Genomic DNA, 26474 nt, shown 5'->3' with positions numbered 1-26474 from the left:
ATTAAAGACCTTAACATTAAACCTGAATATCTGAAACTACTGCAGGACAGAGTAGGAGAGACACTTGAACTTATAGGCACAGGAAGGAACTTCCTGAACAGAGTCCCAGGGTCACAACAAATTGGAGAGAGACTTGACAAATGGGACTACCTTAAAATAAAAAGCTTCTGCACAGCTAAAGGTATAGCAACCAAGCTAGAAAGACAACCAACTAATTGGGAAAAAATATTTACCAACAATATATCAGACAAAGGGTTAGTATCTAGTATATACAGGGAACTCAAACCTAACAAACCTAACAAACCAATTACTAAATGGGCAAGGGAACTAAAGAGAGACTTCTCAGATGAAGAGATAAAAATGGCAAAGAAACACATGAGGAAATGTTCACCATCCTTGGTTGTGAAGGAAATGCAAATAAAGACAATCCTTAGATACCATCTTACCCCAGTCAGAATGTCCCACATCCACAAATCAGCCAACGACAAATGCTGGAGGGGATGCGGAGAAAAAGAAACCCTATTACACTGCTGGTGGGACTGTACACTTATACAACCACTTTGGAAAGCAGTCTCGAGGGTCCTCAGAAAGCTAAATATTGACCTCCCTTATGAGGTCATCTATCCTGAACAACAGGAACCAGTATACAAGGACACATGCACCTCCATGTTTATTTCAGCACTGTTCACAATAGCCAAGATATGGAAACAACCCAGATGTCCCACCTCAGATGAATGGATCCAAAAATTGTGGTATCTATACACAATGGAATATTATGCAGCCATTAGAAATGACAAAATAGTGGCATTTGCAGGGAAATGGATGGAGCTAGAAGAAATCATGTTGAGTGAGGTAAGCCAAGAGCAAAGAGACTAATGGTACGTGGTCTCCCTGATAAGTGGATGTTAAATCCAAAATGTTAGGTGATACAACAAAATTAACAGGACTTAAGAAACAAAGGACTTCCACTCATCTGGTCGAATCACTACTAAATAACCCCATGCTGCTGATCACATGTATGGTATATATGTGCACACCGGAGGGGAACCAGGAAGACGACACAGAACTAGAAGGAATCAGGAAAAAAACATACAAAAGCGGGACCCATCAGCTGCACTGGACATTGACCAAAATGAACTAAGCAACCAATGGCAGCAATCAGAGGGAGGAAACAAGTAGGAAAGAGGGAGCAGCTGATGCTATGAAAAACAAAATAAATGTACCCAATGTGGAAGAAATAACTGTATTGGAAAGCTCATAGAACTCATAAATGTTACAGGCCATGATAGACAATTTGCTCCAGGAAAGTTAGAATGTGTTACATCACTATCCCACAATACTGTGAAATTTGGGAAATTATGTAACCATTTAATCACAATAAAAAAATTGAAAAAGTTATTATCCATAAGTACTTAACACAAGAGTTTCCATTTAACAAACAGTTTATAAATACAATGCACCTTCATCAGTGTCACCCTTTCAACAGTCTCACCCACCCACCCACTCTCCCCTTCCCTCGTTTTCCTTAATTTTGTAGGATATACATTCAATTCTTGACTGCATTCTCTCTACTCCTCCATTCATCTATCCCTTTCCCCTTGACTCCACTCTACTCTTTTCAGGTACTCATTTCCTGGTGAGTAAATCTTTTTTTTTTAACATGTTGAAAGAGTATATTTCAAAATAACAATTTAAAAAAGTATCATCACGTTGAACTGCTATCCTCAGATCTTAGACTCCTTAGCTAGATGGCATAAGTCACTGGTGCCTGGCTACAACTTATTTTTGATAAGCTACTTTTTATGTGCTCTTTTTGTTTAAGGGAAACTACAAGCAGTTTGATTAGATTAGGGGTTGGTTTTTATGAGCTATATTAGTGGAAAAAGTTATGATTAAACATATCATCTGTCAAAATCACTGTAATTTTGATCTCCTCTCACCACCATGGTCAAGTTACTGTCACATTGCCGGAACTGGATCCAATTACTCATAAGTTCCTTTCTTGTCTTATAATTCAATATGAGGCTACACTGATTATCTCTGTGAGATTGTCACCCAATTCTCTTCGTTTATTTAGGCTTTAGCAGCACAAAGAAAAGGATCATTGGAAGCAAATTGCAGAATGAATGAATCATACAATAAATACAGAAACCAGTAATGTAACCCAGGTCATCTCAAAATAGGTACCTGCTTCAGGCAGGAACTGTGGATCCCAGAAATCCAGGTGGGAAATAGCTGAAGAGGTTGTAGTAGGGTACAACATCTTGTATTTCTGCAAGATGCTGATGGTAGGACACATTTCAACTCATTGTATAAAGAGCCTAGAGTGGTTTGGGGTGTTTGGTTTTTTTTAAAGTAGTACTGGGGTTTGAACTCAGGGACTAAACTGACACGATAGCCCTGAGCCACACCTCCAAAATCATAAAATAAAAACAGATTCTCTCCTAGCTTCATTCAGTTTGACTTCCATTAATGAGAGTTAATGAACATGGCTTCTCCTTCAAGCTTGACCTCCTCATACACATCTCCTATCTGATTAAGGCTCTGTATGGACCCACAGCTATTGGAGGATAGACTGGCCAAGGCAATTAGTTTGAGGACAACTTGACACAATTTTTCTCCACATTGCTTTCTGGTTCTTCCACATTCTATTGTACAGAGACCTCATTCTTTTTCTCACTTTAGTTGTACCAATCCCTCCTCTATCACCCACAATCTTTCATCTTCTATACCAGCCACAGTGTTGTGTGTGTGTGTGTGTGTGTGTGTGTGTGTGCGTGTGCACACATGCATGCATATTTGCATGCATGTGTGCTGGTAGTGGGACTTGAACTCAGGGGCACTGTCCCATAGGTTTTATGCTTAAAGCTAGCTCTCTATGACTAGAGCTACCACTTTATTTCTGAATTTTAGGTAGTCCCTGAAGATAGGAATCTCATAGATTCTCCTTGAGCTGGTTTTGAGTCATAATCCTTAGAACTCAGCCTTCTGAGTAGCTTGGATTATAAGTATTAGCCAACAACACTTGGAGAACCCTAGTCTTATCAAGAGTTTATAATTGGAAAAAATAGTTCTTTGTGCCTCAAAGCCTTTCCATTTTATGGCTATCATTACAAACAAAAAATATTGTTTTTTATTACCCTATAGACTAGGGAAACTCCTGTGGGCTCTAGGAGAGAACATAGGGAAAAAAATGCCTATTATAGGGAGAACAGGCTAGTACTTGTGGTATAATCTTGTAATTCATACAAGATTGTCAGTCAAAAGAGCAACGTAATCACATTAGAATTCTATACTTTGAATTCATAGTGAATTCATAATCTCACAGTGAATCATAGACTGTTACCAGAGATAGTGAATTCATAGTCCACACAGTGAATCATAGATTGTTACCATAGATTAAATAAAGGAAATGAAATTGTTTATGAGAGATGCCAAGGACAGAATGGGAATGTAGAGACGCCTCAAAGTCTGACAGACATGTAGTCACAGGTGACTCAGGTGTGTACCAGATACCAGGTATAATTCCTGGGAAGTAATGGAGAATAGACAAGGTATGGTCAGCAAGTTCCTCACATAGACACGCCACTCCCTTCCCCTCCTCTGGGATGAAACATTTGTGAAAGAGTTGGAGTTTTTTGAGAGGCAAATTGCCAGGATGTGTGAGGATAATTCTGGGAAATGTAAGAATTTAGGCTTGAGGCCATGATTGTGTAAAGGCAAGCTGCAGACTATTCTAAATGTTATCTTTTCTAATCTGTGAAAGAGTGTCCTTCTCAAACATGCAACACTAGTGCACAACCATCTTAACATGTGGATACCTTGGGCCTCAGTGATCATATCGCTGACAGATGCAGGTTTAAGGAATCGTTGGAACACAGTACCATAGTCTTATAGAATCTGGAGATTCAGAAAATCCATCATGACAACAAATATAGCAGTCTTAAAGTTTTCTAAAGATCAGCCTGGTGCCAGTGGCTTATGCCTGTAATTCTAGCTACTCAGGAGGCTGAGATCTGAGGACTGTTATTCAAAGCTAGCCCTGGAAGAAAAGTCTGTAAGATTCTTATCTCCAATTAACCACCAAAAATCCAGAAGTGGAATAGTGGCTCAAGTGTTAGTTAGCCTTGAGAGCATCCAGCCTCTGAGTTCAAGGCCCAGGATCAGCACCAAAAAAAGAGAAAGAAAGGAAGAAAGAAAGAAAGAAAGAAAGAAAGAAAGAAAGAAAGAAAGAAAGAAAGAAAGAAAGAAAGAAAGAAAGAAAGAAAGAAAGAAAGAAAGAAAGAAAGAAAGAAAGAAAGAAAAGAAAGAAAGAAAGAAAGAAAGAAAGAAAGAAAGAAAAGAAAGAAAGAAAGAAAGAAAGAAAGAGAGAAAGAAAGGAGGAAAGAGAGAAAGAAAGGAGGAAAGAGAGAAAGAAAGGAGGAAAGAGAGAAAGAAAGGAGGAAAGAGAGAAAGAGAGAGAAAGAGAAAGAAAGAGAGAGAAAGAGAAAGAAAGAAAGAAAGAGAGAGAGAGGGAGGGAAGGAAGAAGGAAGGAAGGAAGGAAGAAAGGAAGAGAGGGAGGGAGGGAGGGAGGGCAAGAAAAAAGAGGGTAAAGAAAGAAAGAAAGAAAGAAAGAAAGAAAGAAAGAAAGAAAGAAAGAAAGAAAGAAAGAAGGAAGGAAGGAAAGAAAGAAGGAAAGAAAGAAGGAAGGAAGGAAAGAAGGAAGGAAGGAAGGAAGGAAGGAAGGAAGGAAGGAAAGAAAAAATGATTTCTAAAGATCCACACAGACTGATTGCTTAAACTTAAGCACTATCAAACTGGGCACAGTGATGATGGCCTATTCCTAGCTCATTGGGAGGCTGAAGTAAGAGGATAGTTCAGCCCAGACACTTCAAGGCCAGGCTGATACCACCTCTTAAAAAATGTTTATTTTTTGTTAAGAAAAGTATTCTTTGTTGTTGTTTTTGTTTTCTTTTTTGTCTTATTTTTCCATTTGTCTGTCTTTGGGAGGGTAAAAAAGGCACAGAAATGGAGGGACAAAGGATGAACAAATGCAGCAATTGTACTCACTAGACATTATGTAGAAAATGAACTATACAACTTATGGGTGGGAATGGGAGGGAAAGCTGGGAGCGAGGGAAGGGGTGACATCATCCAAAAAGAAGTGTATTCTTTACCTGACTTATGTAACTGTAATCCCTCTGAACATCACCTTTAGAATAACAATTAAAAAAGAAGTCTCTTAGAATGAATTCCTTTGCATTCCAATAGAAGACTGTAGTATCTTTGGATATTATAACACTTTTCATGATCAGTTTTGTATTTTAGATATAAATGACTAGAATACGAAGAAGGTATCAGAACAAGAAGTCATCATCATGAGATGAATGTGCTGTCAAAGAAGGATTTCAGCAGGTGTGGATGGTGTAAATAAGCATTCCAGAAAGAAGAAAATGCATCAGTAGTTCTGTTTTAATATGGAAAGAATTTCTCAATCAGGGCACTGTTAAAACTTGAGGTCAGATTGTGTCTTGTGTGGGAACAGTCTAACATGTTACCATCCCTGGCCTGTTCCACTAGATGCCAGTGGTTTCCCTATCTCTAGTCATGACAACCAAGAACAGATCCAGGCATTGCCAAATGTCACCCTTAATGTCTCAGGAAAAAAGTCATCATGAATGAGAACTAGTGACATAGAAGATATACAAATATACAAACACACACACATGAATGCATATTTTTAAAAAAGTTTCAATATGTGAGGCCACCAAAGATGGAAGGTACTATGATAAATGTACGAGTGCATAAAGTACAATTTAGAGGGATGTGTGGATAGAAACACATCTTGGATAGCAACAAACCAGTGGATCCCAGTACTGCAAGGCAAAGGAAAAATGTATATATGCAAAGCTACACAAAAGGAGGCTCTGGATGGCCAGAATATACCTGGCCTTTTGCAATAGTTATTAACATGTCCAATATCGTTAAGAAACAATCTGTGTATCAATGCTTTGCAATCTTTCCTATCCAGTCTGACTTCGAACCATGATTCTCACATCTCAGCCTCCCGAGTAGCTAGGATTACAGGCATGAGTGGTTAGTACCTTACATTGGATTATTATATATATTTTGTTTGTTTGTTTTGCCAGTCCTTGGGCTTAAACTCAGGGCCAGTGTGCTGTCCCTGTGATTCTTGTGCTCAGACCAGTGCTGTACCACAGCACCACTTCTGGCTTTTTCAGAGTGGTTTATTGGAGATAAGAGTTTCATGGACTTTTCTGCCCAGGCTGACTTCAAACTATGATCCTCAGATCTCAGTCTTCCAAGTAGCTAGGATTACAGGCATGAACAATTGGCACTTAGTCAGGACGACTATCTTAATGGTTTACTTTGATTGCTCTATAGGGTTTGGAATGCATACCTTGAGCACTTGATAAGCAAAATGGTGCTTATCAAGTTGGGTGTAGTCAGAGCTAAACATATATACATATGCACACACAATAAGAGTGTGTGTGTGTGTATGTGTGTGTGTGTGTGTGTGTAATACATAAATTAATACATACATATGAACCATTTGAAATTGTCAAACATTCACCATTTTGGTCTACAAAAATGACAATTTGAAATGACTTAACAATACAGATGATATAAGATACAGACACATACATTTGGGAAGGCTGGGTGTCATCACTGTGAACATCGGGCAGGTCATTTATGCTCGTGTGGTTGAAAAGAAATAATAAAGGGGCTTCAGTCAGACAGACCTGGGCTGTTCATTCCTGGAGCAGCTGTGTGCAGCTGAGCAATATACTTGAAAATGGTGACAAAGGGGTATACAGTAGTTCAGTGGTAGAGCCATGCCAAAAACAATGCAACAAACCCTAAAAACAAAATGGGAATGATGGTTATAAGATTTACATTAAAAGATTTCTGCAAAGAAGCTGGGCACCAGTGGCTCACATCTGAATCCCTAGCTACTCAAGAAGCTGAGATCTAAGGTAGTAGTTCAAAGCCAGTTTGGACAGAAAAGTCAATAAGACTCTAATTTCCAATTAACCAACAAAAAGCTTAAAGGAGAGGTGTGGCTCAGGTGACAGAGTGCCGGCCTTGAGTAAAAAAGCTAAGGGACAGCACCCAGACCATGCCAGTACCCTTCCTCTCTCTTTCCCATCTCTCCCCCACACCTCTCTCTCTCACACACACACACACACAAATACACACGTAAGATTATTGTAAAGACTGAACTGAATAAGGATCAAGTACTTCCTAGCTACTCAGGAAGCTGAAATCTGAAGATCAAAGTTTGAAACCAGCCAGACAATAAAATCTGAGAGACTGTACCTCCAATGAACCAGCAAAAAGACTGGACTAGAGATGTGGCTCAACTGATAGCATAACCTTTGTATAAAAAAACCAAGCAAGAAGGAAGCTCCCTGAGTTCAATCCTGGTACCATTATACACACACCACACACACACACACCCACACACACAGATAGAGAGACAGAGACAGGGACAGGGACAGAGACAGAGACTGAGCAAGAAATATATGCGAAGTCTCTGGTGCATAGCACTACATCCCTTAAACCAGCGGATAATGGCTTTGAAGGTTCTGAAGGTTTGAAATCAGAGAAGCGTTTGTTTTTTTTCTTGACTAGATCCTAAGAACTTGAATCATGTGGCATTGTAAAATAAGATGAACAATAAACACCTACATGGGTGTTGCTGAACAGCAGAAGTGCGATATCCATGAGATATACAAGATAATGGAAAGAAAGTAGTGTGCCACAGAGAGAGCCAGAACTGTTTTGCTGAGGTTCATTCACATACAATGCACACAAGTTGCTGTCTTTGATGTGTTTGTCTATGAAATCATCACAACCAGGAGAATGAATTTACCTATGTTCATATTCTATGCAGGCTGACTGTATTCTCTGCCATAGTCCTCACATGTGGAACTTTAAAAAACAGTACAACTTTTGCCTCATAATGTTTTAAACGCAAATTTGAGAGGCATTAATGGTGAAACACCCAGTTTATAATTGAGCTTACTGAATCTATCGCTTTTTTTTTCTGCCACTCAATAATTTAGGGTGATAAAGGAACTTCATTTCATGTGGGAAGAAACAAATAGGGCTAGATTTGCTGAAATTTCAAGAACAATAATCAAAGGAGATAGGAAATCAATAAGGAAACCATCACCAGGCAACATGTTTGTCCTGAGCTAGAAATTGACTACCATGATTGGATTAAGGAAAATACCTTGCCACTGAAACAAAACATCCAGCTCTCCCATCCCATCTTCAAATCAACAATGTTCCCTGTAAATATATGGCTCCTTTGTGATCTCTTTGTTGTGATCTCTTTGCTGGCTGGAACACTTGTCAGCTTTGGGTTTTTAGGGATGGCCCCCAACTACACGTAATATTTTTACTTAGTATAATGAACTGCAGGCACATGAAAAATTCAAATTGTGTCAGATGATCTTGTTTTATCAGCCTGGCAAAGCTTTGCTTGTTTGATGACCCAACATGCATCTACGGGATCATGAACATTTTGTGAACATTGCAGAATATTAGAATTTGAGGGAAATTTACAAAATACAGAGCCCACATTCTTCATCCCCTCCCATGGGGAATGTGTCTTCTGTGACTGATATACTCATGGTTATCTCCTCTTGCGTTGTAAGTCTCTATTTAAATACAGCCTGGTCTTTATGTTTGGAGTCCTTTGTAGCCTCTATTAAAAGTCTTCTTTAGTGGCAAGGTCTCTTCTATACCCATCACTGGCCACACCAGCCACTAGCATGGTTTCCAGTATTCAGAAATATTAATACATTAATCCAAACAATGATCTTCAAGATATACAATAAGTCTTAGCCAGACATTTGCCTGAACACACTGGGAAGACTTACCCCTCCTTCTCTATCCTGTATAATGCTGGCTGCATTAACAGCAAACTCTTGGGCCAGGCTCTCTAACTGAACGTTGGCTCTTTGTGACAGTTGACAACTTGCCTAACTTGTGACTCAATTTCATCATCTTTACCCAATTGGATAAGATAATGAAATAAGCTTAGAGGGCTTAGAAAGGTTCCTGGTACATACTCATAATGTGATATGAGATATTACCTTCCTTTCAGAGTTCCATCTACGCCAATGTCATCCTGATTACCAGGAGCAAAATCTCTTCAGGGTTGGAACTTAGAAGGGCTGTGCTCAAAATAGAAAGATCTGGACAGGGATGAAGGAAGGGAATGGAAGTGGATGGGCATGGCTGGAGAAAGAGAGGACAAGACAGATAGTTTTCATTTGGAGGGGATTTTTCCTTTTATTATTTATGTCACTCAATTGTTGAGTTGGAAATTTTAGTCATAAAAATTAAGCAGTCATTTGGCTTTTCTTAACTGAGATTTATCATGTTGATGCTGATTTCAATCTCCTTTAGTTTCTTCCAAAAAGTAGCAAAGATGCCAGATTCATCATCACAATACAACTGTGGTTGAACTGCTCTGAAAACCATTGGTTTCCTGATTAACTGGAGACATGATTGCATGTATCTGTAACAATATTTCTTAACATCTGAGAGGAAAAAAAGCAGTTAGGGCCAGAAAAGGCAGATTTAGTTGAGAATTCCCTTTGTAAAAATTTGTGTACATGAATTGTACAAAGTAGTAGGTTTCTTTATGATATTTTTATACATGAATGTAAGGTACTTTGATCATATTTACCCTCTACTACACATTTTCCTTTCCCCCTCCCCTTCCTATTCCCTGATGCCCTCATTCTAGTTTCAGGTGTTTTTAAGGCAAGGTTTTTTTTTTTAATGTACTGGGAATTTAATTCAGGACCTCCCATTTGCTAAGCAAGTGCTCTTGCTTGATCAATACCCCCAGCCCTTTTTGCTTGTAGTTATTTTTCAGGTAAGATCTCATGCTTCTCGCCCAAGCAGGCAGTCCCTCTACTGCTGCCTTTTTGGAAGAAACTAAAGAATTATGGGTATAAGCCACTGTGCCCAGCCCTAATACATGAATTCTTTGGGATCTTGTATACACACGAAAGCCAAACACTACACTTTAGCCTCAACAAATGTTACTTTCTATACAAGGGAGGGATTGATTATGGAATCTATGCACACATAATATATAATTTTAGGAAAACTAAGACAAGACATGGACAAACCTTGTTGATGACCATTACAGGGTTTGTGGTCTCTGGAGCACTGGGAGAATTCTATTTCTTGATTTGGCTGCCAAACATATGAGTGTATTCATTTTGTGAGCCATTTTTATAAATTGTATTATATGGTAGCAAATAAGAAACTAATCAGCCTCTATGATGAAAACTTTAAAATCTTAAAAAAGGAAATCAACACAGAACTTAAAATGTGGCAAAACCTCCCATGCTCCTGGATTGGAAAGATTAACATCGTGAAAATGGCAATACTTCCCAAGGCTATCTACAAATTCAATGCAATACCTATCAAAATTCCAGCCTCATTCTTCAAGGAAATAGAAGAGGCAATCCAAAAATTCATATGGAACAATAAAAGCCCCCGAATAGCAAAAATGCTCCTCAACGCAAAGAACACTGCTAGAGGAATATCAATACCAAATTTCAAACTCTACTATAAAGCCATAGTAACCAAAACAGCTTGGTATTGGCATAAGAACAGACCTCAGGACCAATGGAATAGAATTGAAAACCCAGAAATGAACCTACAGACCTATAGCCATCTAATCTTCGATAAGGGAGCTAAAACAATAGAATGGAAGAAAGACCGCCTTTTCAGTAAATGGTGCTGGCAAAATTGGTTAACTACATGTAGAAAACTAAAGCTAGATCCTTATATATCACCCTGCACCAGAATCAACTCCAAATGGATCAAAGACCTTGAACTCAAAGCAGACACTCTGAAAACATTACAGGATGGAATAGGAGAAACCCTAGGTCTCCTTGGCTCAGGCCGAAATTTTCTGAATAGAGACCCGGAAACACAACAAATCAAAGAAAGGTTGGACAAATGGGATTGCATAAAGTTGCAGAGCTTCTGCAGGGCAAATGACATAGCTAGCAAGATCAATAGAAAGCCCACCGATTGGGAGAAGATCTTTACTAGCCATACAACGGACAAGGGTCTCATATCTAAAATATACCTGGAACTTAAAAAATTAAACCCCCCAACAACAAATCCTCAAAGAAACAACTGCCCAATAAATAAGTGGGCTAAAGACTTAAAGAGAAACTTCTCTGAAGAAGAAAGAAGGATGGCCAATAGACACATGAAGAAATGTTCAACATCCCTAGCCATAAAAGAAATGCAAATCAAAACAACATTGAGATATCACCTCACTCCAGTTAGAACAGCAAAAATCAAGAACTCTAACAACAACAGATGCTGGAGGGGATGTGGACAGAAAGGAACCTTACTTCATTGTTGGTGGGAATGTAAACTTGTTCAACCACTTTGGAAAGCAGTATGGAGGTTCCTCAAAAGACTTCACATAGAGCTCCCCTATGACCCAGCAATCCCACTTTTGGGCATTTACCCAAATGTTTACAAACAAGACCACACTAAAGCTACCAGCACAACTATGTTTATTGCATCATTATTTACCATAGCTAAGATATGGAACCAACCCAGATGCCCCTCAGTAGATGAATGGATCAAGAAAATGTGGTATATATACACAATGGAATTCTATGCCTCCATCAGAAAGAATGACATTGCCCCATTTGTTAGGAAATGGAAAAACTTGGAAAAAAATTATATTAAGTCAAGTAAGCCAGGCCCAAAGAAACATAGGTCCCATGGTTTCCCTTATTTGTAATATCTAGTATATGTATGAGTCAAGCGGAAAAGGTCAGATAATGTGATGTCAGGAAAATGAAGGCTTAGATATGTATTTTAATGTTTTTTTCTTTCATGCATGTGTTTCTAACGCATTTATAAGATTATCTCTTTGTTGCTTTGTATGTCCCTCCCCCACAGTATAACCCTTGCTTTCACTATATTTGATGTCAGTATAACTTGTGGAGGAGATGGGGAAAAACCAGTTGTTTAAGGATACAGGTGGACCTGTTGCAACAATGAGAAGTACAAGTTGTCATGTCCAAAACGAGCTTTACAACGTCCATGGGGGGGGGAAGGGGGGGAAAATAAAATAAAAAAAAGAAACTAATCAGTTTGTTGTTAATCTCATTTGTCCAAGTATAAACAATGTTTAAGTTTTATAACTTTTGTGAATTAGATGAAGGAAATCTCTACTTAAGAAGCTGATGGTTGCAATGATTAAATAAGATAAACATCAAGCAGTAACAAGGATAACTGTATGGTAATATGTAGAAAAGAGTCCCAGGCTTAACTGATCTCTTGGGCAAAGTAAGTTACTTCCCCAATTATGCTGTGAAATGACATGTGTATCCTGCCTCTGCCTCATGCTTCTAACACCTGAGCAGGTCATTGTGGCTTTTGTCTTCTCAAGTAGAAAGCCATCTTCCCAAGGAATTGCTCTGTCTTATTTATGTTTTGCTCTTCAATAAGTATAGAAGGAAAGGCATGTATCAGGTACTCATTATCCATCTGTTGAATGGATGAGTGAACAGAGGATTTTGTATTTGCATCTTGGTCAGGCTTCTTGGACTTCAGAGAATCACAGGGTCCTGTGGCTAAGAGGCCAACCACACTGGTAACTGTATAACTAGAGGCCAACTTATTCCCTAGTGCTTTGTTTTTAATCTGGTCAACAGAAGTTAATGTGTTTGAAACTTAATCCTCAAATTTATCTGTGAATGATATTTGGTGTGAGGCCTTTGGGAGATACTTATGATTAGATGAGGTGATAGGGGGTCATCTCTTATTATGTCATCTGTGGCTTTGTAAGAAGGAAATCCAAGCTTGCGTCTTTCTCTGTCTCATAGTGATATCCTCCATCATGCTAGGATACAGCATGAAGGCCTCATCAGATGCAGACATGCTGGTGCTATGCTCTTAGACTTCTAGCCTCTAGGACAGTAAGCAAATACATTTCTACTCTCTACCTAGTCTCAAATATTTTGTTATAGCAGCAGAAAACAACTAAGATGCCTGGAATGCAAGTCTACTAAATAATTTGGTAAGTGAAGCTTTCCAGAATCTCAGCCCTGGATATTAAGCATAATCCTTTCTTAATTAAGGTACCATCTGCCACATTGGAATCATTGCTAACCAAAGGAATCAGCTAACCAAAATAATTATTGGAGCATTATTTTATGGAGTAGATGTATCCATAGTACTTAATACAAATCTTAGTACACCACACATTGTAATGGATATTAACCAAACAAAGGAATTTGAAAGGAGAACAAAGAGAGTTTGTTTAATCATAAGAGAATTTTAGTACATATTGTCATAATTCCCTGGAAGGTAGTTTACCTTGACTGTGTCCCCTGTTTCCTGGAGTTAACATGACTTAACTAAAACCTAAATTCACAGTGATTGAAAAATACTAATTAAAATTAACTTATCAAAGCTGGGTGCCAGTAGTTCACACCTATAATCCTAGCTACTCAGGAGGCTGAGAACTGAAGATTATGTTTTGAAGCCAGCCTGGGCAGAAAAGTTCATGAGAACTATTATATCTAATTAACCACCAAAAAGCCAGAAATAGAACTGTTGCTCAAGTAGTAGAGCACTAGTCTTACATGAAAAAACTGAGTTCAAGCCCCAGTACTGGCACAACTAAAAAACATATGTCAAAAAACAGCGTCAGGCAGTGTATATAGGGCATAAATATAGAAAAAAGAGTAGATTTAAAAATCATGCAAATCTTAATCGTTTAATATACATGATATGAGAAAATCAGGTAAATAATATGATAGGTACAAATTTGTCCTGATAGAAAATGTCAGGATATTCATTCGTGATAGTATATGCCTGTAACCCCAGCACCTGGGAGGCTTAGAAGGATTTGAAGCCAGCCTGAGTGACCTAATGAGACCCTGTTTGAAAACACAAAGCAAACCAAACAAATAAAAAACTGGGTTACCTGAAAATGCCGGGTGGGGATGGGGGGAAGGAATCTTACCTCTTTTCCATACATTACAACTAATATGCTATAATTTGAACTGGAAACTAAAATTTTCAAGACATCTCCATTCTTTTTTTTTTTGGCCATGGAGCTTGAACTCTGGGCCTGGGCACTGTCCCTCAGCTCTTCAGCTCAAGGCAAACTCTCTACCACTTGAACCACAGTGCCACTTCCGATTTCCTACCCGGGCTGGCTTTGAACCATGATCCTCAGATTTCAACCTCCTGAATAGCTAGGATTATAGGCGTGAGCCACCAGCGCCCAGCTGACATCTCCATTCTTTTAAAACTGACTTTCAAAAGTATCGTGGAATAAAAATATTTGTATTTTTACTATACAGGCAAACATGTCAGTGTAGAAGTGAAATTTCAACAGAATTTGTTGTAATTCTCTATAGAAAATAAAGGAAAGATGGTACAAGAACCCTTTTGAAAATCTCTTTCAAATGGAAGCAAGAGGTTTTTCTTTGTGTTGTTTTTGCTTTCTTTTTTTCTGTCTTGTTTTTTCATTTGTCTGTCTTTGGGAGGATAAGGATAGGCATAGAAATGGAGGAACAAAGAGTGAACAAATGCAGCAGTTGTACTCACTAGGCACTATATTGAAAATGAACTGTATAACTTGTGGGTGGGATAGGAGGGGAAAACTGGGAGAGAGTGAGGGAAGGGTGACATTGTCCAAAAAGAAATGTACTCTTTACCTGACTTAGGAAACTATAACCTCTTTGTATATCACCTTTATAATAACAAATAAATAGGAAAACCACTTTCAGCAACACCAACCTGTTCCTGGATTTGAAATTGTCTCTCCTGTACCCTAGAAAATCATCTCTGTTCCAGAAAATGTGAATATCACACTCGAAGTGAATCTAGAGAAGAGTCATTTGAGGTGGATTCATTCACTCCTCATATCATGGATTCAGCCCCTTCAGTGCAGGTACCTACTTGGTTTTCTAATCAGAAAGTCTCCTGGCACTCTAGTCCCATCTCTAGATCCCTGAAAGTTCAGTTGTAGAAATGCTTTCATACTTTATCATTTGTAGATGTTTCTGAACTACAGCCTTCTCCAAGGTGGAGGTTCCTTTCTTAGTCCCGAATTGTTATTTTATTTATTGCAGTGTTGGAAATGGAAACCAGAGCCTCATACATGCTCTACCATGCTGCACATGTGTGGTCTTCCACTGAGCGATGCTCCAACCCCAAATATACCGAGTTTTATTGCATTGATTTTGGTTCTTAACAGCAACATGGAGCAGTGAACTGCTGAACTGGTGTGTGGGAAAAGCATTACTCAGCAGGTTTTACTGAAATTCCATCTAGCTATTTCCGTCAAGTCTGGGTCTGCCTTGTCCAGGTCTGCATGCTTGAGATTGTGAAATTATCTTGTATCATGTTAATTGGCTGATGTCCAGAACAGAAAATACTTTTCATATTTTTATTTATTTCCATTTATTTGTTCATTTTTGTATCGCTACTGGGGCTTGAAATGAGGGCTATTCATGCTTTGGGAGAGGCCATTGAGCAGCTGAAAAGTCCGCCCGAATGCCAGGTGGCTGTCAGTCTGCATCTATGGGTCTGCCCTGCTCTGGCTGCCCGAACCTGGGTTCACTCCGTTGCCCTGGCGACACTGCATTGGCTCTGCACCACACTCCACGCTGCACCTAGTCTTGGTTAGCTTTTGCGCTCAAGGCTAGAGCTCTGTTACTTAACTCACAGCTCCACTTCTGGCTTTTTGCTCATAAATGGGAAGTAAGAGTCTCTCAAGGTTATATGCCTAGGCTGATTCCCCAAAGAGGTCCTCTGGTCTCAGCCTCTTAAGGAGCTAGGATTATAGGCATGAGTCTCTGGCATCTGGCTTCAGTGTCTCTTTTAAGTTGCAATTATCTACTGAAATCTTTAATCATGTCTTTTATTGTCTCCATCCTAGAAATCAGAGTTATTTTATAAATTGTGTGATGATTCTGTTACGTGGAGAGCACGCTCTGTTTCTCTTTTCTGTTGTTTGTGCTGATTTGGGTCCGTGTTACCATGGCTTCTCACTCAACTAGTTACCTTCAATTATGAGCTGAATATTGTATTTGAAAAATGAATAGGAAAAACAATTTCAGTTTAATAATCATTTTACCCCCTGCCTGACAGAAATGACCTTTGTTTGCTTCTGCAATATACCCTTGGGTGGCAGTGGACCCAGGCTGATGCAGTCCAGTTCAGAAGTGGACCATTTGGACATCTCAGGACTTTCAGCAGGCTGCATGGTTCACAGGCTCCAAGAGCATAGCTCAAGGCTGGCGGGGGGGGGGGGGGGGAGATTGCATGGAGACACATAAAAGCAGAGGAGGAAACTGTAGCTTCCCAAACTGAAATGAAAACTCAGTTTGTTTACCTCTAGCCTTGGGAAGAGGAGAATCCCTTGTGTCCCAGTGGAGAACTCCCAGTGATCTAGACCTTCCACTAGGCTCCACCTCTTAAGGGTCCTACCACCTCTCTATTACACCACTCTGCAGACCAAGACTTTAACACAGGTGCCTTTAGGAGAACTTCCAGGATTCAAATGATAGCAAGGAACTCAAGATGAAGAGTTACAGTTTTTCCCTAGAGTTGAGAAAACTTGGAATATGGCAGGAGTTAGTAAATATTTAAGTGGAAGATAGAAAGGAGGAGGACAGAAAAAAGAAAGGAAAGTAATCTTTCTGATGAGCAATTTACCAGTGTTTTTCTTTTAGTCTGCACAGTCCCTCACTAAAGTCAGTATTTTTCACTCCAAGAACCCCTTTGTGCATGCAGTTTTGGCTTGTCTGAGGGGCTGGTCTGAAGGGACATGGGATCAGTCCGGTTCACAGAATCTGGGAAAACTGAATTCATGGTGACCACCAGCTCATGGAAGTAAAGAAGTGCAGCATTTTGAGCCCATGCAAAGGAGTACAGTTAGCAAAGGTTTATTGTTAAATTAGACTTTGCCTGAAAACCACGCAGACATCCAAGTACAAAGGACCAAGAAAAGGTTATTGCCAGTAAAGGGACCAGCAAGACCCCTTCTCATAAGAGAGAAAAAGTCCCGGCTATTGTCTCAGGTGACATTTTATAACCTCCAAGATCTGGGGAAATCTTGCTGCTTTATATGGTTATAGCTATCCCAAAGGAGGGCCCTATCAGGTGACCCATAGCATAGCATCTGTGAGCTCTCTCAGGTTAGGGGGTAGGGACTAATCACTTATTGCCTTTACTAAATGGGCCTAGTGTTGCCTAGGGAAAGAGCATGCTAAGCTATGAGAGAGGAGACCATTAGACTAACATTTATATTAATACAGTCTTCACCTTAGCCTATTGTCTATCACACAATTGCACAAATTCATCTCATTGGCATATAAAGCTGTGTGATGAACGTCCAGAGGCACATGAGAAGGCAGGTGCCCCTAGCTCTTGCCTATAATCCTAGTTACTTAGGAGGCTGAGATCTGAAGATATAGATTTGAAGCCAGCTCAGGCAGTAAAGTCCATGAGACGCTAATCTCCAATTAAGCCAGAAGTAGAGCTGTGGCTCAGGTGGTAAAGCACTAGTCTAGAGTAAAAAGCAAAGGGACCGGGCTGGGAAGGTGGCTCAGTGGTAGAGTGCTTGCCTTGCATGCATGAGGCCCTGGGTTCGATTCTCCAGCATCACATAAGCAAAAAGAAAAAAAGCCGGAAGTGGTGCTGTGGCTCAAGTGGTAGAGTGCTAGCCTTGAGCTGAAGAGCTGAGGGACAGTGCCCAGGCCCAGAGTTCAGGCCCCACAACCGGACCCCCCCCCTCCCAAAAAAAGCAAAGGGACCATGATCAGGCCTTGAATTCAAGCTCTAGTACACACACACACACACACACACACACACACACACACACACACACACACACACACACACACACACACACACACACACACACACACACACACACACACACACACACCAAATGGTTACACTCCAACTGGTTAAGGAGGAGACTGTTCTCCTGCTACAGTCTTCATTCCTTAGTGTCTTTAAGCTTAAAACAAACATATACTTCTTTATTCCATGTGATCCCACATGAACTACATTTCATATACCATTCCAACAGCAGAAATAAGGGAGTGTAAGTTATAGCCAGCTGGCCCTTTAATTGAAGAGCTGAAGCAGTTGAAGGCTGCCACAGAACAGGAAGTTTACAGAATAACTCAGAGAAATGGGGCCAGACAAGTCTGTCTTAATAACCCAAGCCCTTTACTAGAGTGTTCATCTATGTTTCAATTGCCCTTCTGCTTTGACTCTTCCGTCAACAGCCAGTCTGGTTCCTCTAGCTCCTAAAATACTAGGGTAAAATAAAGGATACTTTTTCATGTCACAAAACATGAATGGAACCTGTTGGCAGTTGTATAGAGGTTCATTCATTTAAATAATATTTGATTACTCTGCATCTATAAAATTGATTTCATCTCTTCTTTTTGCCTCATCCTAATTCCAGATTGGGAAATAAGTGACTATTGAAAGTCCTGCCTCCTCAGGGAGATAAGACAGCATGGCAACTTCACAGATTACTACACGGTCATGAATCTATGCATCTGAGTTAATCTTTATTTTTAACTGAAAAGCACAATTCCCAGGTTTTTTTCTTTTCATTGTAAAAATCTCTTGCTTGTAATCCTAGCTACTCAGGAGGCTGAGATCTGATGGTCATCCCTGGCAGATAAATGGGAGAGACTCTTATCTCCAATTAACCAGCAAAAATGGCAGAACTGGGGGTATGGCTCAAGTTGTAGAGTGCGAGCATTCAGTGAAAAAGCCAAGCAAGAGAAGGAAGCCCTGTGTTCAATCACAATACCAGCACTAACAAAATAAATAATATAAAATTAATGATACAAAAAGGCAACAGGGATGAGTTTATAAATGAAAATGAAGAAAGCGTGCCCAGTTCTGGATAGTAATTTTATTGGTAAAAATAAATGAAAACCATAACTACTAAAAGCTCAGGAAATAAAGCTCTAAGCTTGACTTTGATTTCCAGTGATTCTTCTAAGGGGAAGAATATCTGCCCAAGAACATGATATTACCAGTGGGGTTGTGCCGGATAAGGAAAAGGAATGGATGGTCAGCTGTAAACTCCTCCTCATGCATCAACATGCAGAAGACAGCAATGCCTGCAGTGGCAGCTGCTGCCTCAGTACCCTCCTCATTCACTTCCACAAAAGATTTGTGGACAATATTTGATATGAAAAGATCTCTGGCTCCTGACATGCCAGACAGATCAGCCTTGCTACTAATAAAGAGATCCTGTACTCCCAGGCGGGCTAGATCAGAGTTGAGCATATAGGATTCCTCCAGTTTGAATCTGGGCAATTTGACGTGAACCTCAGTCTTTGCCAGATTCGCAGGTTTGGTCCACTCACGCAGTTTGTCCAGAGACAACTGCTTCTCAATCTGAAATAAGAATAAGGCAAAAGGAAAAAGTGAAATGGATTTTACATAAGCAAATAAGCACTAATCAAATCAATGGGGATACAATAAAAATTGCTAATAGGTTTCCTTTGTTTTGTGCTTAAGCAGATTCTATTAGAAAGATTTCATTTTTGTTTGTCAATTGGTGCAATAGAACAGAAATATATTCTAAGCCAATAAGATGCAAGAATAGGAACTTTGAACATTGAACAGATCATCTATCTACAATGGAAACATTATGTTAAGTTCATATTAGAAAATAAGCCTAACACCAGCAAATCATCATTAACATTATCATAACAAGGGTAGTGATGATGATGATGATGATGATGATGATGATGATGATGATGATGATGATGATGACGAAAAAATTAAAGTAATCCCTCAAACAAGTTATGCTGATGGGATAGATATACAATGAAATAGCAAAGAATTGGTATGGGAAGTCCGATAACATCAGTGGACAAATAACAAGCACCTATCATGGAACTTACACAAAGAACAATTGCCTAAGCATAGCAGTATAGCAAAAGGAAACAGGAATCAGGAAATTGGCAGTGGGTTACCTTCCTCAGACCTGTGGACTCATCCTCAATGTCATCAGGCAGCAGAATGACCATGCTGAGCTCCTCGCCCTGGTAAGGCAGCTCCAGCACCCGGCACTTCAGGTCCTGGATGTAGCCAAAAGGAAACTTTTTCTTCTGATACATCATCTTCACTGTTTTCGTGTCTTTCTGAAACATTAAGAAAAAATGCCCTAATTATGTTCTGTTCTTTTACAGCAAAGAGTAATTTAGAGGCTGGAGTTGTGGTTTCACATAGAGTAATGGGAATAGCAAATGGGACACTTGGATTTCATGCCCAGTGGACACACACACACACACACACACACACACACACACACACACACACACACACACACACACACACACACACACACACACACACACACACACACACAACTCAACCCAGAAGGCACTTCTGGACATTGGCATCTCCTGACCTTGTTCAGTCTGAACGGGGCATCGGTTGTGTCTTCTTTCATGAATTTCTCCTGCCAGTTTCCCTTGAAGTAGATGGCATTCACTAGCACAAGTTTGGTCATGGTATCAACCACACCTGCAGCCAGTAGTTCTGGAATTTTCCCTGAGAAGATAAAGTGAGCCTACTGAAAACTCTATGTTGGAATTCCAAATTTGAACAGACAACTTGGTTGCACTGAAAGGTGATTCAAACGTATATGCTCCAAAGTATTCTCCTTTAACTCAGTATTAATGAAGCCCAACTGGTTCTTTTGACTTTAAACACAGCAATGTGAGAGACAGACCAGGGTGGCATGCAAATAGGTCATTGATGGGGCTTGGAGAGCAGTTCAGGAGGAGAGCAGAGCATGTGCATAGCATGCACGAGACCTGGATTTCATTCCCTGTATGAAAACCAAAAGTTCATTAAAGCCAATCAAATGTCCTGAAAGGCTAAAATTAAGGAAAACGCTCCTTTCCTGGACTGTATCAAATCAAGAAGCATTAATTTATTAGTGGAAATTACTGAAAAATATCCTTAATGAAAATGTTAATAATCACTTGTAAATGCTTTTCAAATCTGCTAAATGGAAGCCTATTTTAAGAAATAATTTTGATAAATATTCACAAGGTAAAACAATCATTCTCCTGAACAAAATCTCCACCCACATTATGGGTAAAGGAGGCAACATTTTCCAGTAGCAGTGGACTGGTGTTTACAAATTCTTTGGGTAGATAAACTCACATAGGAACAATAGTAGATGAGAGTTGCTTTTAATAAATTAATTGACCCTTATAATAAGTCTACCCAACCCACTGCTCCTGATTTACCAGACAAGAGGTTGGCAAAAGTATTAATTGCCACAATCGTTTTTAAATATCGATTAAATGTATTCCATGAAATTTCATATGAATATTAACTACTTGGAGGTAGGCACTCTGTATTCAGTGTTGGTTTCAACTTTAAAATGGAGTTTAAATGACTGACAAGAAGAAAATATTTAGTTGCTTCAGTTCCCCTCTCATGGATTGCTAATAAATGACAGTTTGTCCACAAATGAGCATTACAAAACTTATGTCCAGGAAGTGGCATCTAAAGGGAAGTGTGTATGAATCAGGATTTGGGAAGGGCTGGGAAAAAGAAATAAGATGCAAGGAAGGAGAGTGGATGACAGAAAGGGCCTGCACAAGATGAGTCTACTATTGCTAGGAAGTGGCCTCATGAATTCCAGATTTTCTCCCCAGCCCTTCTCACTACCGGAAAGTGGTGGAGTCTTTAATAGGTAGGACTAAGTAGAAAGTATTCAGACTACAAGACCAGAAAGGGAAGGATAACCTTCAAGGGATTGTGGGACACTGGTCTCTTCCTTTCCCTTGTCCTTCCTACTTTCTTTTCCTATCCAGCCATGAAGTAAATTGACTCCTCTGCCACATGCTCCTGCCATGAGGAACTGTGCTGCCACTGGAACAATCAATCGTGGGCTCACTAAACAACCTTTTCTTTATACAAGCTAACTCAGGGAGTTGTTACAGTAAGGAAACGCTGGCTAACAGAGACTCCATGACGCCCAGTCTCTTACCTTCTGTCTGCCCTTTGACCCATTCATTTATTGCCTTCCTGGACTCCTCAGAGCCATGCTGAAAATCCACACTGGCCAACTCAGCACCATACATTTTCTGAGTTGAAGCCAAGAAGTCCTATGTCAAAAATCAAGAAGTCAAGAATTACACCTCCTATGAACAGAAATAATTTCCCAGAATTCTGGAAAGTGAAAGAACTCTGCAAAAAAGGCTACATTTCATTGAACACAAAAATTCTAAACCTTACACTTTTTATTTTCGTCAAAAACATAGTAACATTACATTTCCTATCTCAGCCATTAAGGGTTCATTGTGGTAGGGCTAAGTTTAATCCACTCTGGTGCTATATAAAGTTTACCAATTTCTTTTCAATGCTTGGGCTGACATTTTCCTAAGTAGGCAAATAACAATAGTACTTTGGAAGGGAATGACAAGATTCACTCTTGCTTTAGTAGAATAACAAGACTGAGCTTTTTACAAAGCAAATGAAAGTCCAAAAAAAGGAAGTGCTATATGCCACACATTCTCATTCTGTATTGTTTGTATAAATATTAAAACTACTAAAGTGCCTTTTGTGCCTTGATTTTTACAGGAAAGCATCTCAACTATCCAGTGGAATTACGCAGTACGGAAAGTAAAGCACATACCGGGAGGAAATTATATGTTTTCTCTCCATATAATCTGTTAGCAAGTTTCAGAATATAGGGACTTCCATGTTTATTAATCGCAGCATTCAGATCTTGAAATCTGGAATGAATATCCTCAACTTCATTGAAATGAAAGGTCTGAAAGAAAGAAAACGTTCTACAGATAACCATTTGTTTTGAAATTTCTAAGTGAATCCCTAGGCTGGCTTCCATCATGTTTTTATTCTAAATTTATTCATTTCTGTGTGTGTGTGTGTGTGTGTGTGTGTGTGTGTGTGTGTGTGTGTGTGTGTGTGTGTGTGTGTGTGTGTGTGTGTGTGTGTGTATTGGTATTGTGGCTTAGGCTCAGAGCCTAGTTATCTCCCTTAACTGCTCTGCTCAAGGCTTGGCATCTATGGTTTGAGCCACCAGAGCTTCACCTTCCCAGAGAACAGTGCCATCTGATGTATGGTAGGCATGTTAGAAAGTTCTCCACTTTTACCATTCTTTCTTAGGCTTCAAGAGAAGGCAGCGTTCTCAAGAATTCTAGAAAACAGAACGTTACGGAAGACGAGAAGCAAGGGTGTCCTTTCTCTTGCTGAAACAGTCATCTGTTGGCACCTTTTTGCCAGGGGCTTGGTCCCACTCACCAACCTTCCCAGCCTCCCACGCCCCACCTGCCACAGGAATCTTGTGCTGCTCCTTAGTCCTGAGTGAGTCCCCTCTCACACACAGAGTCAAGCTTTGGGAACAGGCTAGACAGTTGTCTTTTGTTCCAGTCCCTGAAAGAAGGCAATACCACCAACTTCTCATTGTCTTTTGTGTGTTTCCCATATCTCCTCCCTCGAAGGTTTAAAGGTGATTCCATAGAACAGGCATTACTTATGAGTAGTTAGATATCATATGCAAAGCACAAGTGGAAACTACTAGACAAGGAGAGGTGAGGACCCAGGAAAGCTGAGAAATTCAGTCTTGGAAATAAATCCCTTGGTGGCACAGAAACATCAGTGGATTTGCTCACTGCTATCTCCTAGGCAAACCAATACACATTGCCTGAGGATCTTCATGAAAGGCTGCTCTTGGGCTTTTAGGAAAACCTGACCTAAACATGGACCATTGGTAAACACAGATTAAACCATGGTTTCAGAAAACACATTAAGAGTTCAGAGGTGCCACTTTTTGACCCCAGTTCTGGGTTTAGCAGAGAATAGCAGAGAGGGGACAGGTTTCCTTTATGCTGACCTTGGAGAGCTGTGCTGCGGTGTTGCCTCTGCACCCCAGAAGAACCATGGCCAAGGCAGATGAAATGCTGAAGGGAGAGATGAAGATGTTTCCTGTTGGGTTGTTTTCACTCAGAGCCAGGAACAGGTCCAGGGTGAAACGGGTGTTGGCAGTGCTCAGTTGCTCCATGGTGAAAACTGGAACACAAAGTGGAGGCCGCAGGCTGCCCACTGCCGGTGCCCCCAAGTGGGATGCCCCCTGACCCTGTCATCATCTCAGCTTGTGCCACCCACCGCTTAACACCATGGAATTTGGACCTCAGCTCATCCCCACCCAAGAGCACAAGAATTCTCTCCCATGTACACAAAGGTGGGGCTGGACCTGAGCCATGACACAATGCTAGATTCCTGCTGTTTTCACCTGTTGGACAGGTGCCTCTCACAATCCAGCTCCCCAGCTCCTCCAAACTGCTAGGTTTGGGAGAACACACATAACTGTCCCTCTGGTACAAGTCTCATTCATTTGGGGAATGAATCCCTTCTCTGCATTTGCCTGAAATAAGAATGCTTTGGCTGGAAGATCAGAGACATCTGCTACCCATTAAAACAATTTCTGGGAAAGATGGAATTATAATGAGCAATAGAATTCATTTGGTCATTCCTAAACATCAAGGTCCACCGTCTCAGTGGGTGTAGAAGTTGTGGGTTTGGGAAGGCAGCCTATCTAGGATCAGGGAAGGCTGTTAGGCAGGGAGGCTGGACACAATGTATTCTTCCCTTGTGCAGGGAAGTTAGTGTTTGCAATGGTAGGTTCTGGCTGGGGATAGGGGTCCTTATGGATCAACCTTGGACCCCTCTGGACTCTTACAGACTGAGTTTCCCAAAGCAGAGCAAACAAAATCCGTGCTCAGCTCACTTCTCACCTTTGCTGAGGAATGACCTCTGGATGGCACTGGCTTCCTTTCTTTCTCTGGGGCAGAAGGGAGAAGCAGACCTGCCCTCTGCTGCTGGGAAGTCCCACACAGCTCAGCCAGGAAGGAGCTACAAGGATAGAAAACCGGATCTGAGCTTTGGGTCTGCACTAGCCAGCATCTCCTTCCCCCCTCCCTGTCTGCAAGGCCGGCCTGGCATTGGGCCCTGGGCCTGGAGGCTGCCTTGCCAGGGGATCTCCTGCAACAATCCCCACCAGCTGGAATCCTGCTGGGGCGGGGCTAGGGTGCAGGGTAGATTGCTGTTAGGGGCTCAGCAGGGTCCTCCTTTCCCTCCCAGGCCACCTCTCTTGTGGCAGCCTTCCTTACCCTCTGCACAGCTGCTTAGGCTCCCAGGATGTGGGTCCAGGAGGAGCCTGGAACAGGCCTGCAGCCCTTATAGTCCCTGGAAGGGGTGTGTCTTCATGACAGGCCCCTGGGACTCTGCCCTTCCCTATGGTGACTGCTGAGAGGCGGGGCTTTCAGGGTTGGCTAAGTAACTGCCTAATTGTACAAGGGCTGCATGACTCCTGCCTGTAGGCCATCACCACTTTCCTAGACTGTTCCTCAAATTTCTGCCAGGAACTTTAAGCTGTTTCTTTCTAAAGTGAATGATGGTGATAAAATGTGTTACTTCTTATATGGAAAATTATGTACTCCAAATGTTAGGGTAGGATTTTTTTTTTTTTTGCTGGTGTGTGGGGCGGGGGGCAGGGGTTGTATAGTGGAGGGGAAATACAATTTGAGGCCTTCTGTGCAAACTGGGGGTGTAGGGGCTGGGGTGAGAGGAGTTGCCACAATACCACAGAATCCGTTCTTACTTACTGCCTTCCACCTACCAATGCTTTCAAAGGACTGCTCAGGCTGGGTGACACAGCACATAACTCACACTGTAGGAACAAGTATTTTTACTCAATCATGCAATCCTCCTTCAAAATATGAAAATAAACTATCAAGATTGAGAAGCACAGGCCACAACTGTTTCCCTGCAGAAAATCTCTCCCCATGTAAAATCAGTTTGACTCCTTTTATACATCTGGATATGTAATTTCACCAAGTTAATAGTTCTTATGAGCACAAAATGTCTGTTGTGTCAATAGCCAATATATGAAAACAATCCAGATGCCCTACTACGGATGGTTCCAAAAATTACGGTACCTGTATACAATAGGTTTTATACAACCATTAGAAAGGATAAAATAATGGCATTTACAGGGAAATGGGCAGAACTAGAAAAGAATCATGTTGAGTGAGGTAAGCTAAGATCACACAGACAATGGAGTATGTTCTCCCTGATAGATGTTAAGTGTTAAAATGCAATGAGATATGACAAAGTAAAACAGGACTCAAATTACCCATACACAGTGAGACCAAAAGAGGACAGTCTCAGGAGAAAAGCACCAAATTGCAATACCCAACCACCCCTTCATTTCTATATAATATAATAGACATACTGAAAAGAAACCCAAAGAGAAGGTAACAAAGTATCTCTTCTTACTTTATCCTATCATTTTTTAGACCACTCTGTGTTCTTTACTTCATACATGGTGATTACACATGCACAACTGAGGGAA

At 40.5% G+C, this 26474-nt stretch overlaps 1 protein-coding gene across 3 annotated transcripts; it reads right to left on the bottom strand.

Annotated features, from left to right (window-relative positions):
- Positions 1-18954: 18954 nt before the first annotated feature.
- Positions 18955-25316, bottom strand: LOC138828493 (leukocyte elastase inhibitor). 3 transcript variants are annotated; one of them, XM_070024700.1, is made up of 8 exons: positions 25231-25309; positions 24856-24973; positions 23955-24130; positions 22734-22871; positions 22086-22203; positions 20487-20629; positions 20050-20217; positions 18955-19465 (listed from the first exon to the last, which is right to left on the bottom strand). In XM_070024700.1, exons 3-8 carry the CDS (start codon positions 24120-24122, stop codon positions 19061-19063), a joined length of 1140 nt encoding a protein of 379 aa, XP_069880801.1. In that variant the 5' UTR covers positions 24123-24130; positions 24856-24973; positions 25231-25309; the 3' UTR covers positions 18955-19060. The 3 variants fall into 3 exon arrangements, with proteins under 3 accessions (XP_069880801.1, XP_069880803.1, XP_069880802.1); XM_070024702.1 differs by having other exon boundaries at positions 23955-24021; XM_070024701.1 differs by lacking the exon at positions 24856-24973 and having other exon boundaries at positions 25231-25316.
- Positions 25317-26474: the final 1158 nt, after the last annotated feature.

This window comes from Dipodomys merriami, unplaced genomic scaffold (genome assembly GCF_024711535.1).
Source record: "Dipodomys merriami isolate MVZ:Mamm:240054 unplaced genomic scaffold, mDipMer1.0.p SCAF_16, whole genome shotgun sequence".
Classification (NCBI taxonomy): Eukaryota; Metazoa; Chordata; class Mammalia; order Rodentia; family Heteromyidae; genus Dipodomys; species Dipodomys merriami.
Note: the sequence above shows the minus strand (reverse complement) of the source record. Positions and strands in the feature narration are given on the sequence as shown.

Bases quoted from the DNA above. Each gene is read 5' to 3' on its own strand.
- LOC138828493 (XM_070024701.1), bottom strand. From the start codon at position 24,122: ATGGAGCAACTGAGCACTGCCAACACCCGTTTCACCCTGGACCTGTTC. The intron at 20,218-20,486 runs GTCAGGAGATGC...TTAATGTTTCAG, and splicing joins CCCCGTTCAGACTGAACAAG to AAAGACACGAAAACAGTGAA. The intron at 19,466-20,049 runs GTAACCCACTGC...TTCTTATTTCAG, and splicing joins AGTCCACAGGTCTGAGGAAG to ATTGAGAAGCAGTTGTCTCT.